Raw genomic sequence first — 19,516 nt, forward strand, 5'->3', positions numbered from 1 at the left:
GATATGAAAAAAAATCAAATGCCCTCAGTGAGAGTCGAACTCACGACCCCTGGTTTACGAGACCAATGCTCTAACCACTGAGCCATGAGGGCTGTAAATACCTTTTGGGACTTCGTTCAGAAGGATAGTAATGACGTCATTGATAATTATAGTATCCATTCTCCTTACAGTTTACTTATTAGAGTATTCCATGTTTCAGTTAGTTTAATTTTTCCCCCACCTGAAATAAACATGATTATAATTGATGGCGAATCTACTGAATGTAAAATACAGAAATACTCAGACTATGAAGAATTGATTTCTTTCTGTTTACAGGAAAAGCAATATATTTAGATACTCAAACTATATCATTAGAAATACATGTATCCGTACTATAAAGTTAAATTTGAGCGGCTTTATTGAAAATGTTTAACGGGTTAGAAGATTAAAACCATTAAGATTTGATGAGAGGATTAAGACTATATTCTACTGCTCTCTCATTTCCTACAATTACCTCTTGCAACAATTGTTAATTAATACAACTTTATGTACCAGCAGTTATATCAATACACCGCTAAGTCAATGCTCGTTCCGGGGGCAGCTTCATACTAAAAGTCGAACTCGATCTGTCAGTCTTGCAGATTAAGCCATCGAGCAAACCGTAATGAACTAATGACAATCAACAATACGTACTCTTGGGTGTCTGATTTACAGAAAGAAAAATAATTAGCACGCCAATAGCAGGTGACCGTTAGGGTGCGTTGGTTTTGTCAGTAATGAAATGATTCCCGAAGTGAACTCCACATTTAGCCTCGTCACTCTAGTTAAAAAATAAATTTGTGTTGGTTAAAACATATAATATGGCATCATGATGGTGTTTTAGTTCAAAGATTTCCTTCCGATATGGGACTAAAGAATCCTTGATTTCCGAACTGACTTCATGGAGTTGTGGAATGTATAGTTGCCAGTGCATGGATAAGGTTGGTAAACTCTTTTTCTTTTTAAAATTTAATTAAAATCTGAAATATTTTAGTGATATTTCAGTCAATTAGGCAAATCATAAAAAGTATGAGCTGTCTCTGCTAGAATTTGTATATCAATTTTTAATGACTTTAACCAAGTGTGAATTAAAACAATCTAAAATGAATATAAAATATAGTGTTTATCAATGATACTGAATTAGAAATTTAGTTCTACGTACACCAAGGTACATCTTTAAAAATTGTCAAATAAACTCAATTTTTTTTTTATTTTGTGCAAAAATAAAAATAAATGCACATGTTAATTACTTTTTGGGAATATATAAATTAAGATTTTGATTGTGTTTTTAATTATTCAAATTGATAAAAATGTTCTTAGCATGTCAAATTTCTGTTAAACCTGATATATGCCATCAGAACATGACCATATAAGCATGTGTGTGTATCTACTTCCAATAATTATTATAAAGTGGGGGGGGGGGATGTATCACACTTAATTTTTCGTTGATTAGGTATATTATTTCGTATCGGCATATTGTTGTATTGCACGTTCATACACCTTATGATAAGTGGTGATAACAAAAATAAACACACTTAGCACAATATTTTGTTATCCACTTTATAATTTATCATTTAAGCTGTAGTAGACAGCAAAATAAAGAGAGAAAAAGAAAGAAAAAAGAGACAGGAATACAATGAAATATTCTCCAGATCCAACTGATATTTTTTGAATTGATTTTTCTTTGATAGAATTGCAAATCATCAGGCCTATTTGAATATGGAAACACACAATGCTTTAAATCTGAGAATTAATCTAATTTGAATCGTGCTCAATATTTGTACGCAGAATTCTTTGAACAATTTTCAATAATCTAATACAATCATGTACATACAACTTCTTGAAATGACTATGACCATTTACATGTAATTAACTTAGGACATGTAAACAACTTCACTCTCACTTACGATATCGATAGTTATATATGTCTTAGTTTTGAAAAATATTTGTGCTTTAACGTCCAAAACCGATTCAAAAGTTAAACGAAGCAAGCTTTTGTTGAAACTTTTCGAATTTCATATAACATGCATTTGCCAGTCCTACCTGGCATCATATATACTTCATTAAATAAAATCTATTCAGAAAAATATTAATTTCCTTTCCATAAAGTATCGGATCAAATCATTACTAAGGAAAACATTAATCAATTAGTTTTTAGCCAGTGTTAATCAATGATAAAATGCCGTTTTGATGAAAAATGGAATTTTCATGCTGAGAACTTTATTTAGGAACCCTGTTGCATTCAAGGTTGATTAACCTCATTCAGTCAAACGAGAGAGAGAGAGAGAGAGAGAGAGAGAGAGAGAGAGAGAGAGAGAGAGAGAGAGAGAGAGAGAGTTATCACTTAGAACCATGGACTTTCGTTTGGACGAAGCTTTCTATTTCTTGCGTCAAAATAAGTTATAAATGACGCGGTTTCAAGTGAAATATGCACCGATTGCGTAGTCTTAGCTCTAAAGCCAGACAAATCTTGTTGATTTCAGAGAGCAATCATGGCTGAGTGGCCAGCAATGAAATAGACAGGCCTACGTCACATCGCTGTTTCACACAACTACTCAAAGTCCAAGCTCTTGTTAAAATGGTTCTTGTTTAGTTATATACAATTAACATGTTTGAAAAAGAGGACTCACTGCTGGATATAGAACAATTTGTGGGTTTGGTTTAAAATAAGAAGTAGTCAACTTGTATATTCATGTCTGGAATGTATTAAGGTTTTAGTAGATCATTAACGATTTATTGCATCGATTTTTCTTTCCATGGTTGGCTGTCTTTCGTGTTGACCAATATCAGAGATGTTCAGATAACTTATTATATGTAAAGTACTCAATTGCAATGATTCATTTTTACCGGGTGAAAAATGGTAAATGCTTTAATGAAGATATCTTGGATATTTTTCCTTTCATCGATTTCAATTGCACTACTTTCACAGGTTTATGTACATTTTTATTAAAAATCGTCCAAATGTGTTGCATTACTATCTTGGGACAGACTGTAGTGCGAATCAAATACTTAATCTGACAAAACGGTGTATATATCAATGTACTATGAATTGTTTCCCTCTATCATGTAACGCTTTGGCAAATGTTCATTGGAGCCATTGATTTTAGTATAATCAAGTGGGCAAATAAGGCAGAAGTCATGCATACCTTTTTCAACTGAAATGAAAGTTATAGATGATTCCAATTTTTCAGATTTGTTGGGTTTTTGATTTTGAAATTGCAGCCTTCATTAATAACAAAATCAGATGTGAAATTTTGTATCCTATAAGAGATCATTTGCATCGGAACATATACATTTTCCTTACGTACTCTTTGCAAGTGACATTTTTTTCGATGAAAAATTTTACACAATATACTAGTGATGCAATATATTAATAAGGGCGAGTTTGGCCCAAAAATTGATTTCCATTTCCATGACTATCAGACATCAACACACCAATATTTTGAGTCATCTGTTTTTTTTCATAACATTGATCCATTATTGATGTAGATGAACTTTTGTGGTTTCCGGGAACCTAAGCAACAAACCTTAATTTAAAAAAAAATACTATTCATCCGTGGCAGCATACAGTGTTTATTATAGGATTAACAATTATAAATGGCTGCTTGTAGTACATGAATGATTGTGTTCACTAAGTCTTCGGTTGACCGAAATCCACGGCTGATTGATCAGAAAGAGAATTTATTTTGTTTGAGATAAAAAAAAAGTTCCTAAATTCAGAGGGTTGGATGGTCGTGGCCATTTTTGGACTAAATTTATCTCCTTGGAGAAAAGAGCTTTCATTTGTATAGTCTAACGCTAAGGGACATGGAATTTTTCTTATTTTTACATAATGTAGCATGCTTTATGGCTGAAAGATAATATCAAACATGTTAACGAAGATCTAACTGGTTATATGTTACGCCTCCTGCTTATACTTAATTCTTACTTGTATACCTGAGAGTAACAGATTTTGAAGTCAAAAATATAATAATACAAGTCAAACGATAATTCACACACTTTCACTCATTTAACATGAATACTAGTATAGTAAAAGAGATTTGAAGAAAGGCAAACATTTAAACATAAACAATAAGATACTTTCTTTGATTAATGGTTCATACTTGGTATACGAAGAAACAATTACAGAGTACCTACTTATAAGGTCTGAAGAATCTGGGACATTGGTTTTCGCGGGAAAAAATAATCGAAAAGGAGGGCTAATGACAGCCAGATCGGTTCGAACGCCCGAGTCAGAGAGCTCGGCTGGTAAAACACCTGGCTAGAAAGTCGAGAACCCAAGTTATACTCATGGTTTAGTCAGTCAAGTTTCCCCATCCCGGTGCATTTAATATCAATAGGCCTATAGTATTTGGTCGTTTGATCGACAAGTCGCTTTAATCAATCAAGTCATCACGTGTCACTTTTGTGATTTGTTGAAGAGTATTTAGCACGAAAATTAGAAATATTTGTGTGCATCGATCCCTATAATGGCGTCATTTCAATGAATTAAATATTTATGACGAAAAGATCCAGCACTACTTAACGATGGAAATCTTTTTCGTTTATCTTTTTAACGAGAAGATGTCATTAACCAACACTGGATTAAAATACTAGTACAGTAACATGAAAAAGAGGGGAATATTGCTTCAAATTAACATTTTTAAAAAGGTTAATATGTTATCTTTTCTTCATATGAGAACTGATGTATAGGAAAAAACTATTTCCACGACTATGTTCGCTTTTAAACTCTCTAAAACCTTAAAGACCCCGCCCCCCCCCCCCCCCAAAAAAAAAAATCCATTGTTAGGAAGACATCTGCCCATATAAATGACATCTTGGTTGTTAATGGTGAATGCCATTTAGTGGTATTTAATAATCCTTTGAGCATGCGTGATCTTGAACCAATGCATCCGTACCTGAGTATGACCAGACCCTAAGTCTATTTTATTTTTACTATTTTAATTTTTCAGAAGTTATTATTTTTATTTAAGAAGTAAATTAAGATGTGTGAAAATGATTATCGTGTAAAAAAAGAGTGTGTCTATAAATACAATGTATATAAACAAATACTGTTCAACCCAGCTCTTCCTTGGGATGTTATGTGCATTGCCTTCTCCTTATTGGCGTTGATTTAACAACCATCATCATCATCATCATCATCATAATCATCTTTTTTATCGTCACCATCATCATTATCGTCATCATCATCATCATCGTTTTTATCATCATCATTTTTGTCTTTGTCTACACAACCTCTCATCTCATACTCTTCCACCTTAAACTACATATACCACCACCATCATTGTCATCGTCGTCATCGTCATCCTAATCATACTTGTACCACCTTGATAATTACAGATGCATCAGAGGGTCTATTATGGGATAAGCTTAGTTTTGTTTTGTGTTGGTGAGTACAATTCAGACTATTCAATGCATATAGTGCATCATTTAAATATGTTTGCTTATATGATGTAAAGATTATTGAACATTTCCAAAATAAAGACTCAAAAGTGAACGAATTTAGATAACACAAAAGTAGTTGTCATGATTGTATTTTAGATACTCTTTTATTCTCAAGAACTACTGGTAATAGATCTAAAATCTTTGTTACAGCCCTTTCTGACTGTTTACCCCAATGGGCCAATCAGAGGCTTGTATTCACTGTATTTGAGGTCAACAACACTTGGAACGAGGCTCGGGAGGTCTGCCGAAACAATGAGCGCTGGTTACTGTCTATGGAGGACTCAGACGCCTGGTCAATGTGGAAACATCTTATGTAAGCATTATAAAATTTCCAATTTTTTCAGACCTGGACCTACATATCTGCAGCTAGCACTTATTAAGATGGCATCAATTTTACATTCCTAGGGACCCCAGTGTGGGCCTCCCCCGCAGACCACACGACGTGAGGTACTGGATGGACATCCATGCCCGCTACCCCAGCAACATGTCTGACCTCTACCATGACAACTGTTCACAGGTGTCCTACACGGAATGGTGGGCGGACCCGTACCGGCATACGTACGTCATAGAGGACCCCTGTGTAGCGTTCGATGCCTACTGGCGACCTTTCACTGACCTTGTGCTCAAGAATTGGTTTGGAGTATCGTGCCAGAATGGGCATTACTTTATTTGCATAAAGCTAATGGATGGTATGACGTGACAAGTTTTTTGATAGCAACTTTAAGACATTGATAATTTACATGGAAATAATATACTATCTATAATATTGTAAAAAAGACAAAAACTTTTTTTAAAGGACACATTGTGTATTTTGCCTACAGTGGCAATAGATATTTACTTTTGTTGGATTTTGGCATTCATGAATACTAAGAGTGGGATAATTTAAAAGCCAAAACCAGTTGTTAATATATTTCAACATTTTATCTCGAATATGACAATACAAGTATATCTAAAAGTTTTGTTTCGATCGAGATAACAAGGTCTGACAATTTCAATGTTTTCTAATGTTTTACAGAGCTTCCATGCGTCACTTCCTGTGAGGAGTCGATCTATTTGTTTCCCAACAATGGGTTTGAATGTACTGGTTTGTGTGGCAACCTTGGGTCGGTATGCCAAGCACGATTTCTGATGTTGGATAGTTTTACCATCTGCCACATCATCAAATCTCACAAGAATACGTCGAATCCGTCCTACAACATTTGTTTCTTTCCGACATTGTACGGTGGACTTACTTTTTGTGGAACTCAAGGTTTACAATCAATCCGTCTGTTCGTCGGTCTGTCTGTCTCTCTATCTTTCTCATCCTTATTATTTTGATCTAATAAGGCAATTCAATCAAATATTCAATTCAGCTTGCATATAAGAAAAGCCGCGTTTCCTAATTAAAACAATTACATATATTTCCATTCCTGGTTTTATTTAAGAAATAAAGAATCTTTCTATGAGTATTGTGAGGTGATAATTTCGGTCGGGGCGTGATCAAATCCAATAAAGCCCACAGGACTTTATGATAGATTTGATCACGCCCCGACCGAAATGATCACCTCATAATATTCAAAGAATGATTCCTTATTACTTATATTTATATAATTTTCAGCAATTGTACAATTAAATGTTTGAATGTGAATAAGCAAACCCTGCTTGCGCCCCAATTATACGTCATTTGAATTTATTGGATTTTGAAATGCAAAACCGATACGTAGTGTTATCAGAGGCGAAATGAAAAATGTTAAATATATCATAAAACATTGTGGAAAACTGTTATATGACACAATAGTGTAGAGATACGTAGTGTTTTCAGAGACAAAAACACTGAAAAATATAGATATATCATGAAAAATATAATATGGCACAATAGTATAGAGTGAATACATTTATATTGATTATGTGTATGTATACATATTTTATACAGGATATCCGTTTAATTTATCCTACACACCAAACAACCAGGCAACTGTCACAGACTTGTGTGCAGAAACCACGACACAAGAAGAGACAACTGAACCAGTCAAAATGACATCAGAGCAGACGACAACAGAGCAGACGACAGAAGCAACAACAATAGAAACAACAGCGAATTCGAAACTCGAGCTCACAACCGAGGAAATCCCCGATCTGGGGACAACTTCCCAGATCCTTTGTGAATGTCCATGCTCCAGTGTCACAAATGTTTCTGATTCTGTGTTGACGATAGAAGAGAAAGTCGAGAAACTGAAAAAGGAACTTACAGTGAACAAGCAGAACACTTCCGCTCACCGACGTAGCAAAATCAGCGTGGCGGATCACAGGGTTTCCGCCACCAGCATTGGATCGCTGGGCGTGGTTATTTTAAGCGTGATCATGGGTTCAGTCTGTCTGATGGATTTGACCAACGTCCGATGCGACGTCATTGCCAACAAGTGCTGCAAGAGGAAAAGCAAGAAAATCCGTGACAAAGAAAGTAAATCGCAGTCAAAGGATGGCGCTCTAAATTTAGAGCTGAAACCTCTTGAGGATGCACTGTCAAAAAACTGATTTAATCGAAAATACGTTGTGTGTAAATGATGTGTGCGCGGAAAATAATGTGCAATATGAAATTTTAATAGCGTAAATCATCAAACTTTTTTCGTGAGATTCAATTCCGAGAAAGCGCAATGCAGAAAATATCGCCTTTTCAGCACAGTTTTTACAATGACACACGTACTTGTATATAGGAAGGACACACTAATTTTGTGGAATTGTGGCAAGAATTATATGATAATAAAATAAAGAGATTGTTCCTTTTTTTTGGAGCAAATGACGTAATACAAAAATGAAACACAATATTCTCCATCATAATAACTATGGTTACATTGAATGCAATAAATGGGTCTGTAGACTTTACGTGAATATTTTAAAATTGTCTTCAAAATGTTTCTATTATTTAGCAGAGGAGTGTTTTTTGCATTTAGTGACAGCATTTATTCAAGTTCTAACTAGATTAACTCTGATTTAAACAAAATCATAAACTATTAGTTTAATTCATTTATCCTATAAAACGAAATAATTTTTTTTTAATTTATACAAATTATGACAAACTTTTCCCTCTTCACGATTGTCCAGATTTCTATAGCAGCCGTATTTGAAATATTTTCTAAAATCTTACATGGTCCAAATAATATAAGTACTTTATCTGCATCAGAAATTGCCCGACCGTAAAACCAAGATGGAGGAGAGATAATTTTTCATAAAGATTCGCTCGGTGAAAGATCTACTTCAGTATTGGAAAAGTAATTAGAATAATGATCTTTTATTCATTAGTTGTTAAGTGACTCTTAAGATTTTCAATTACTTCATCAAGATAACAGTACAAAGGCTACTTTAGAAGACGATCATCATCGCTTCGATTTTTTTCTTGGTACGATTATCAATTTGTTTAAAAACTTGCGGAATAGTATTCTTTTGTGAATAAATCTCTTTGGATTTGTAAAACGAAATTACCCGCTTCGTGGATATTCTAATTTTAACATCACTACGAAACTTGAAAGGACACAACATTTGACTACGTCTTACTAATAACAGAATGTTGATATATTCCGTTTTTCAAAAAAGCTTCAAAGGTACAAAGGTAGTCTAATCCGTAACATGTAAATCAAAAAGACTGATTGAGGAATACCAAATAGGCAGAATTGCACAGGTACATGTATTACTTCTTTTACCATACACATAAATCGTAATCAATCTTTGATTAACATGTACTGTACGTCTCTCATTTAACATTGTGATAGCTCTAAGTGTCGGTAACTCTTAACTCCTGTTTGTTTACCGAAAGGAGATACGAAATGAAAGGACGATTTGACAGATAAAATATACAAGACCGCGACTCGGCACTATGTCAACACTCGTATTCCATTGTCTCTTATCGCCTTTTCTCTTAAATATATCACGGCATATTCAAAAAGACGAACAAATGGTTTGTTCATTAGGAAAAAAGGGACGTCGACGACGCATTAATGTTCTTTAACAATAGGCAAATATTGCACAATTACACTTTAATGTACTTTGCTTGAAATTTAAAAAAAAAAAACCCAAAACAATAGAATCTGTGGTTTAAAACAGTTACATGGTTGGCGTCGCATTTAACAACTTGCAGATCTCTAAAGTAAAGGTAAGTTTTACTGATTTCTCTGTTATAAATTTATTTCTTAAAATCTTTTGAAATTTGTTGTTTAAAGTTAATAAATATTAGTTTAAATTACATTTTATATATGAATTAGATATAAGTAAAAAGTACTGTTGATTTCTTACCCCTAATATTTTCTTTATGTAAATCTCATATTTAAAAAACGCAAATTAATTTAAAAATTTCATGTTTTTTAATTTTGCAATGATATAAATATTGTACATGTACAATGAATAAACATTTTCACACCATGAATACTATTATTCAAATCATGTTATGCATTTTATGCAGTAAATTAAATAAATTGTTAAACCTTTAGTTATAATTACATGTACACGTATGTTAAAAGAGATGTGGTGTGTTGATATATTCATGAGATTAATGTTATATATAATTTTATAATTCACAGAATGTGAAAAAAGGAGAAGAGAATTTCCAGTGAACAAAAATTACATATTTCTAAATAATTTACCATCAATTAATAATGGCTTCCAACATGATGGAACAGTTTCTGACGTGCATAGAGTGTAAGGAATATTTCGACGGGGATTTGCACGCACCGCACGTCCTTCCGTGTCTTCACACGTGCTGCACGCAGTGTCTGAAATCTCGGATCAGTAAGGACGAAGTTCAGTGTCCGGAGTGTCGAGAAAAGTTCGAAGCATCTAACAACGACTTAAGTCGGTTTCCTGTCGACAACGCGCGAAAACACATCGTAGATTGCTACAGAATTCAGAAGAAGAACGAGGAATACCTTTGTGACGAATGCGGAACTTCGTCCGTTAAGGAGCGTGCGACAACGCGATGCAAAGAATGCGACGAGTTTCTGTGCGAGAAATGCACCGATGCTCACCAAAGAACAAAGTTTACGAGGCGACATCAACTGATATCTTCAGAGAAACTGAAGAATTCTCCATTAGAGGAGTTCCATAACAAGCAGACGTGTGCTGTAGAAGGTCACGAAGGTCAACCCTTTTCTTTCTACTGCACGTCAAAAGGCTGCGCTAGGCCGGTCTGCAGCGTCTGTGTAGTAAGGAGCCATCAACAAAATGGCGGACATGAGGTTCGCGATATCAACGATGTTTACGTCGAGAACAAGAGGCTTGTAGAGGGACAACTGCTCGACGTCAAACACAAGAAGACTTCTGCTGATGAAGCGATAGAACTCATTGAAGACAACATACAAAATTTCTATTTGAAAGAGAGCGCGATAGATGAGGAGATAGAAGCTCAGTTCAGTGAATGTATCAAAATTCTTGAGAAAAGGAAAGAAGAGTTGAAAGAGAAACTAGCCTCCGTGTCCCAGGAAAAGAAGAAGGATCTTGAAGGCCGACTCGATCATTTAACCAAACAAAACGGACAACTAGAACAAGCCTGCAAATTCACCGATGACCTTTTACAGTATAGCAATGCAGCTGAGTTCTTGGTCATGAAGGACCAGGTTCTCAATCGAATGGCCCAACTCAAGAATCAACCCGTCGACGTGTTTCCACCCCACGCATCTACAGACATAAAATTTCAGGCTACAAACATGGGAGACGACTTTGTTAACTTCAGTCAAAGTATGGGCGGCGTAAGTGTCGCCACGTCTATGGAGTTCCTTCCAAACACTCGTGTGCAGGTTCATGACATCGTGGTAGGAAAGGAACAGTCTCCATTGCTGATCACCATGAACGAAAACCACAGCCGTCCTTTGTCCGAGGCCGATTTGGACATCAAAGTAGAGATACTCAACGGCAAGAACTACAGGAGCCAGGCCGTGGTCCTGGATAAGACTCGGTCACAGGGCTGCTACAAGGCGGTGTTTACAGCGCCGAAACCCGGGGAATATAGAGCTCTAGTCAAAATAATGGGGATGCTTTTGGAACCAGAGGGATACGTGTTCAAAGCTAAACGCATTGACGACATAGGATCCGAAAGCAGCTTAGCCTATCTCAGTAAATACTATAGAGTTCATGCTCTGATAAATTTTTAAATCTAAATACATTGAACTAGACAAACTTTTAACGTTTTTTAAAAAAACCCTCTATTTCTATTGTAGCCGCCACCGAGAAGAAAGAAGCAAAAGATGCTATTGACAGCGACAGCCAAGAAATTAAATATGGTGCGAATGAAAGTAAATATCTGTTTTTCTGTGAAAGTTTGGAAGTTTTCCTTGTTTTTGTAGGTATGCTTTTCATGTATATTCTTAATGGGTTTTTTTAAGTTGAGAAACTAAACCTTCAAGCTCTTGCAACCTCTAGAGGCAAACCTCTGGCTTCCAGTGAGTTTAAAACTGCCGTTGGGGAAATCATTTGTAAGTCATTTCATGTACACACACTCTTAGCTTCATTTGAAGCTACAGAATAGAAAATATGCACGTGAATCAATTTTTGAAAATAATTATAATTTACAAACGCACATAAGTGGAATGCGGTTAAACTGAATCTAATGAAGGTCATATCAATGATTTGATTTTGTTATCTGTAGGTCCTGATCTCAATCTTGATCCCTTGGCAGCCCATCCACAAAACGAAGTTTTGGAAAATTTGAAAACCATGAATAACCAGAAAAGCCGTCACCGCACCCCGAGAAATTTGTCCCAGGCTTTTCAGAACTTCCGGGGAACCATCGGCAACCGGTCCCTGGGGCGGACTGAAAGATATTATTTTGAAGTCAACGTCAGCTTCTTCATCAAACGCTCCCTGCGTCAGGACCTCGTTTTCGAGATAGGCCTCTGCCGGAAGTCGGATGTAGACAAGCATTACACGATCGACAACCATGCGTTTTCTTATGTCGTCTGCGCAAGAAAATGTCACATCTGCCAAACGATTTGTTTGCAAGGTTGGAATAACGGTCAGCGATTTTACCACTCTCCTATCACCGAAAATTCCCCTCCCGGAACCTCTTTCAAGACTACATACGGGTTCCTGCTAGACGCGCGTCAACGTCAATGGGTCGTTGTTGACGCCAAGAACAGAAGATTTATTCTGCGATTCAAAAATATAGACCTAAATAAACCATTGTGGCCCGTATTTGGACTGTACAATCCTGACTTGATCAACTCGTCTTTGACTGTTCGCTCAGGAAAAGATATATCGAGCATTCTCGAGGTGCCGTTTGACTATTAAGTTAACTTGTTTTTTATGATTTGTGATATTAGCGTACATGTACGTGTACGTATACACAAACATTTCGGGCCATCTATGTCTATTTCTATATTTTTGTTAAATCTTTCAATGTGAGCATTGTTGCACCTTTGTGGAGGAATCATAGCACTCAAACATTATGTTTAAATAACAAATTCTAGCAATAATATCACAATTGTCTGCACAAATTCTGATGGAAAAATTCGGTTCCTGACTTTGATTTACTTTCTTGCAAGTACGACTGAGATATTGCAAACTCAAAATCTACAGTTCGGCTTGGTCCAAAATTAAATTTTTTTCTTACAAGAAAAGCTGGTTTATAGGAATATTCCAAAACATATTTTTTGCATCTTGATAGTGAAATAACTTGTATTTAAGGAGGGATATGAGGTTAAAATGTATGTTTATATGTGAGATATGATGGCTGTATGTAACCAGTGTAAGTAATTAATATTTTATGTTTGTACACGTAATTGTTTTTGTTTGTATGCTTTATTTACATCTCCAGGTGAGATTGTCCATGCACATGTAATCGTTTATTTTTATTTGACCATGGGCGGGGAAAGGGTAAAAAAATAGACGCTATTGCAAAACGAACAACGTATTTTCAAAAACAAGGTAAAAAACAAACATTAGCTTAAAACAAATCATTAATTTTGCAAAATCAAGAGACACCGATGCAAAACGAACGATCACCAATGCAAACCCAACAGTCATGCACTGAATTAACGCTAGATAGCGTGCGGAGAGGTATCAAGGGGAATCGTACCCTGGAGAAAACGTAGCCCGGAGAAACCGTATTCATCAGTTGATGCGTTATCTCCGAGAGAAAACGTAAAATATAGAAATCATAACAAGAATTAAAATTCTTATAAAAACTGTTCCAATGCAATATAATAAAATTATTCAATAAACATTAAATTTTGTACATTTATGTTTGTGTCATTGTGTACATAATCACATTATAATAATTACATAATACAGGCAAGTAGCATCGTTTTTGAAAGTGAAGTTTGGGGGGGGGGGGGGTTTACAGACTCTTCCAAAAAAAAAAACCGCAAATCATGAAAACCTTAATCCGTTGAGGGGGAGGAGTATGTGTTTCACTGTTAATTTCATTATTTTCGATTTCAGTTTCTACATGCTCCCAAAAAAGTGCAGACCAACTCCTTGATAATTTGGTTTTTTATGTTAATCTAAGAAAAAAAATATGCTAGCTGCGAAAGGAAAGGTGGGAATTGCAGGCCTCTCTAGCCCCCCCCCCCCCCCCCCCCCCGCGATGCTACGTGTCTGCAATGGCTGAGTATACACACAGCAGTTAATTAAACCAGTCGGCAATTAATCAATCGATACAGTATATGTGGATTCGTTTAAAAAATCTAATTGTTTTGATTGCATGTATCTATATCTCTTTTATGTTTATGCATTGTTATATAATATGTGCATTTGATAATTAAACAACAGCAACTGGTAAATAATTATTGATATCAGTTATTATCAATTAGACTTATTAAGAGTTTGGAGCCTAAATTTCTATCTACAATAATGGTAATTATCACATTCTTGGATTTTAGTTGATATTGTTTTTTCTATTACGTTTGTTTTGCAAGTTTGTTACTTACACAAAATATAATATAACTTTTTAAACCCCGAAATTCTTGTTATTCTTTTTATCCTTCCGAACTTGGATTAACTATGGGACTAATCTCCTAGACAAACCCGCGTTACAATTAGTAGACAATAGCGCGTCATTTGTTTTTGACTTTATTTTGGTGCGAGTATTCTAGTATCCCGAGAATTAACAATAAATATTTAAAAATCTTTGCATATGACAGCATATATGAAAATAATTCCATTGCAAATATAATTTCAGAGTCAATTTCTATAAAAGTGACTCCAAATTGGACACGATTTGAACCCAAAAAATCAAAATATAATTTTTCAAATTTTTATGTCTAGAATGGTAAATTGATGCTTTACAAACTTGACCAAACTTTGATAGTCAAGTTACAAACGAATTAAATACAAAGTTAAAAGTCTTCGTTATGTAGATAAGCTGAAGTCCGCCCCCTCCACTCTTGGAAAAATCAAATTTCTTAAATTTACACCGTAAAATTACCGAATACATGGCTTTGACCCCCCCCCCCCCCCCGCCCCCAAATCACCACCACTCCATCCGTGGCAAACTTTAATATCCCACGGACCCCCCCCCCCCTTTCTCTCTGGAAAAAAATCTAGATCCGCAAATGAAACCCTTCCCTGTAATTCAAGTGTGCGTTTTTTCTTCAGGGTACCATTTCTCCTGATACCTCTCTGCACTACATTTAGCGTTAATTCAGTGCATGACTGTTGGTTTTGCATCGGTGATTAGAACCATTTTAACAAGAGCTTGGACTTTGGGTAGTTGTGTCAAACAGCAATGTGACGTATACCTGTCTATTTCATTGCTGGCTATTCAGCCATTGTTCTTTGAAATCCACAAGATATCCCTGGCTTTAGAGCATAGACTACGCAATCGGTGCATATTTCTCTTGAAACTGCGTCGTTTTTAACTTGTTTCGACGCAAGAAATAGATAGCTATCTCCAACCGAAAATCCAAGGTCTTGTTAACATGGTTCTATTTGTTTTGCATCGGTGTCTTTAGATTTTGCAAAAGAGGCTGTAGGTCTGTTTCGTATGTTAGCTCGTTTTTAAAAATAAGTTGTTCGTTTTGCATGAACGTCTTTTCCGCCGCCCATGCATTCGACTACCAGTTTGACAACATTCTAAATTTAACCAATATCCCATTTTCCCCCTAATTTACCTAATTCGTTTTACATGTACCTTGAGATGGAATTGAATTATATTAAAATTTAGCGTGAGATTGTTCTGGAATGATAGCTGTCGGTGTCTGGTAATGCTTGTGTAATTCATTACTTACTTATATAATAAAATATATTCTATATGATTTTCTTATTTATAAATTAACAATCCAATGTTATATATTAAATAACCTATATCTAAATAATTTAACCGTGAAATAATTGTGAAATGCGTCAATGTTGTATGTTTCAAGTTTTTCATATATATTAAATAAATTGATTATAGGTGTTCTATCTACCGCCCGGGTTACAAGTATAATAACTGTCCAAACAACAAAACTTCACGAATCATAAAGTCAGGTAAGTACTAGAAACCACAATCAAGCTAACAATTTTGATCAATTTAATAGTGATGTGTCAAAAAATAATTGCATTCCTACATCATGATGCCACATAAATTTGTAATTTACATGTACTTAGTCGTAAGGTGACGAGTATGGAACGCCATAGCTGCCTTAAGATCAATTTCATATTATATGAACTGGTATCTTATTTATATGCAATAGTAATATCATTATATGCAGTGGTAACATCATTATATGCAGTGGTAACATCATTACATGCAGTGGTAACATCATTATATGCAGTGCTAACATCATTATATACTATTATATCACCATTATATTCAGGGGTAAAATCTTTATATGAAGTGGTAACATTATTACGCTATGTCGTAAGATCATTATGTGCAGTAGTTTATTCATTATATGCTATGAATAAATCTTTATATGATATGATAAACTCATTTCATACAGAGCTAAACTCATAATGAACTCTTGTTCAATCGTTATGTTATATGGTACACTCTTCATGTGCAGTTGCAAAATCCTTTTATGCAGTGCAACTTCTTGACATTAGGTGTTAAGTTCATTATATGCAGTACTAACATCATGTTATGGTGTATTAAAACCATTATGTATGGTGGTAAAACCTTTATGTATTGTGGTGAAAGCTTTACATGCAATTGTGAATCCTTTATATGATGTGACAATTTTATAATATGCCTGTTGAGTCATTGTATTATGAGGTCAGTTCTTTACATGATGTGATCATTTCATTATATGGAGTGGTAACTTCTTTATATGCAGTCGTAACTCTTTATGATGAGGTTGTAAACTGGTTCTCGCTGAAAAGTTTTAATGGGGAAGAGGTCCAGTTTTATTTTTAAAAAGATGCCGCGCTCGTTGTGGCGATAAACATTTCCTGGTCAACTTGTCGTTTGTTTTGAAGAGAGAGAGAGAGAGAGAGAGAGAGAGAGAGAGAGAGAGAGAGAGAGAGAGAGAGAGAGAGAGAGAGAGAGAGTTGTGGGAGGAGGTGGGTCCGGGGCTAATTTTTGGTAATTTCATGGAAATTTTAAGAAATTTAAATTTTTCTGGGGCGGGGTCCTCCCCACGACCCACCCCCGTTAAGACCCCCATGCATTAAACAAATTGTAAAATTGTTTCACTGAAAAATGTGTTTCATGGCATATCCGATTTTTGTTTCAAAGAGGTATATTTTTAAAGATTAAACTTCGAAAAAAAAAACTCCGAAGTTAAAAAACGGTGTTTTAAATCTTAGCAAACTTTATCGTGTCTAGTATAGCCGTGTGGTTATGCAGGATGTCCGAATAATCACCGAGACTAACTGCTTGGTATTTTTTAAATTAATTTTGAAAAGGTAATACCCCTATTCCGATGGTTTTGAAAATAAATGATGTCGGGATAAATAAGTTTCAAAACGCTTGTCATTGTAATATTTTACATGTGTGCTGATTTTTTCAACGTTACCGACTTTGTTCACATTATAAACATTTGTAGCTGCAGATCTGCAGCTTAAACATTTGCTGCTGAACGAGGAAGTAACGCATTAATCGATAAAGTTAATGTATCTTTTTTTTTGTAAAATATGTCGTTTTCAAAATATATATACATATTGTTCGACATCGTTAAAAGCAAGCCGTGCAATAATGTATGAATCAGCAAAATACGGATAAGTTTGTTCCAAGCACCATGGTTTATATGGATGCTATTAAAATTATTTTAAATAACAATCAAGAGCAAAGTAACTCCTCAATTTAAACGTTTTTGAAGAGACAGAATTAGATTTATTAATTCAAAAAGCTCCAAAAAATTACATACATATTTAAAACACGATAGCAAGTAGAAATCAAATTGTTCTATGTTTCAATATCAAGATACATAAAGTGATCTTCCTAACTGTATACGCGGATCTAGAAGCAGCGGGGGTATACAATTTCTATAAAGTACATTCATTTTTTGAAATTTATTTTACTTTTAAAATTAAACGCGTACTCTACTAAAAATTCATTCGATTTATCACACATCGATGTATCAAGAACAGAGAATCTCTCTCTCTTTCTTCCTAATGTCAAGAAGTTGCACTGCATAAAAGGATTTTGCAACTGCACATGAAGAGTGTACCATATAACATAACGATTGAACAAGAGTTCATTATGAGTTTAGCTCTGTATGAAATGAGTTTATCATATCATATAAAGATTTATTCATAGCATATAATGAATAAACTACTGCACATAATGATCTTACGACATAACGTAATAATGTTACCACTACATATAAAGATTTTACCCCTGAATATAATGGTGAAATAATAGTATATAATGATGTTAGCACTGCATATAATGATGTTATCACTGCATATAATGATATTACTATTGCATATAAAAAATATACCATTTCATATGATATGAAATTCACCTTAAGGCAGCTATGGCATTCCATAGACGAAGAACCATAACTGTAGGTCTGTCCAATTGCAAGTTGATCAGGCAAGACGTTTGTCGTTTTATCTTATGGATCAGAGCAAGTTTAATAGATATCCATTATAGCTGCAAAGTACATGTACGTAGCTCCCGGTCTGAATGAAAACTTTGGATGGACGACTTTTTTTCAGACCGGAAGCCACTGACCTGACAATGTATAATATCTATTGGTATCTTTACTACAAGTTTAGAAACTTGTAAGTGAAAGCCCAAAGGGTTTTTATTCATATAAGTTTATCTTGATCATGGACGAATGCAATAAGATTGCACTTGGACAAAAGTTATAAATTACCGATTTTATACTACGTGGATGGTGACTGGTACGTCGAGTGTGTGTGTGTGTGTGTGTGTGTATACATTGTATTTATACACACACATTGACAGGACTGTACCCTACCAGTGCGTTTAGGATAGTTTAATTGTAACCATGTACAGTACATGTACACATGTACACTAACTAAACCAAAGTTATCTGGAGGATACAATGTATAACAAAATAAAAAACTAGATAAGTATTTGCTATTTTTGAAATTGAACTCTCATGATCGAAGAAAACAAAATGTTTATTAAGGGCATTGGCAACGTTCCTGGTTTATCCACAATTTTTTATAAGGATTCCTTTATAGGTTGATATGTATATAAAAAGACATTTACCAACACATAAAACCACTCTTTCCATCGTATCTTGAGAAATAATTTAAATTTTATATATTTCTCATTTCACATTGATTTCAATGAAATAGAGGGAAAAATTAGAAAAAATTTTTTTTAAAGGAACAATTTTTTAATAAGTGAGATATCTGATTTGTTTTTCATTATTCAACATTGTTGTTAATAGATTTTCTATGATATCCAGCTGAAAATTTTATAAATAGATTTATATATGAAAAGTATGCACCAGAAAATGCCATTTTACTCTTTTAGAGTTACTCCCCTTGATTTTTTTTCTGTTGCACACACACACTAAAAAAATAAAAAGATAAAAAAATGTTTAAACAATATCTTTAATCACAAACATCTTTAATGTAAGAGCAAAGGTTTCCAATGATTTTTTATTGCTTGTTACTCTTGGTTTCCCTTCACAAGTGTTCTCGGAGAGCAATCGCAATACACCATGCTGAGAGTCTCTTTTATAAG

The 19,516-nt window shown here is 34.7% G+C and overlaps 2 protein-coding genes and 1 non-coding gene across 4 annotated transcripts; 2 read left to right on the top strand and 1 right to left on the bottom strand.

Moving 5' to 3' along the window:
• Window positions 1–19: 19 nt before the first annotated feature.
• Trnat-cgu (transfer RNA threonine (anticodon CGU)) lies at window positions 20–92 on the bottom strand. Its single transcript has one exon. It is a non-coding gene; the product is annotated as a tRNA-Thr (tRNA).
• Window positions 93–612: 520 nt separating this feature from the next.
• LOC128180043 (uncharacterized) lies at window positions 613–8,326 on the top strand. Its single transcript, XM_052847832.1, has 6 exons — window positions 613–959; window positions 5,359–5,407; window positions 5,614–5,776; window positions 5,869–6,152; window positions 6,479–6,712; window positions 7,376–8,326. Exons 1-6 carry the CDS (start codon window positions 933–935, stop codon window positions 7,975–7,977), a joined length of 1,359 nt encoding a protein of 452 aa, XP_052703792.1. The 5' UTR covers window positions 613–932; the 3' UTR covers window positions 7,978–8,326.
• Window positions 8,327–9,510: 1,184 nt separating this feature from the next.
• On the top strand, window positions 9,511–13,651 carry LOC128180041 (E3 ubiquitin-protein ligase TRIM71-like). Of its 2 annotated transcripts, none has more exons than XM_052847830.1 (5): window positions 9,511–9,589; window positions 10,014–11,541; window positions 11,646–11,720; window positions 11,811–11,900; window positions 12,074–13,651. In XM_052847830.1, the coding sequence occupies exons 2-5, from the start codon at window positions 10,089–10,091 to the stop codon at window positions 12,712–12,714; spliced, it is 2,259 nt and encodes a 752-aa protein (XP_052703790.1). In that variant the 5' UTR covers window positions 9,511–9,589; window positions 10,014–10,088; the 3' UTR covers window positions 12,715–13,651. The 2 variants fall into 2 exon arrangements, with proteins under 2 accessions (XP_052703790.1, XP_052703791.1); XM_052847831.1 differs by having other exon boundaries at window positions 11,646–11,708.
• Window positions 13,652–19,516: the final 5,865 nt, after the last annotated feature.

This window comes from Crassostrea angulata, chromosome 4, assembly GCF_025612915.1.
Source record: "Crassostrea angulata isolate pt1a10 chromosome 4, ASM2561291v2, whole genome shotgun sequence".
NCBI classification, from domain to species: domain Eukaryota; kingdom Metazoa; phylum Mollusca; class Bivalvia; order Ostreida; family Ostreidae; genus Magallana; species Magallana angulata.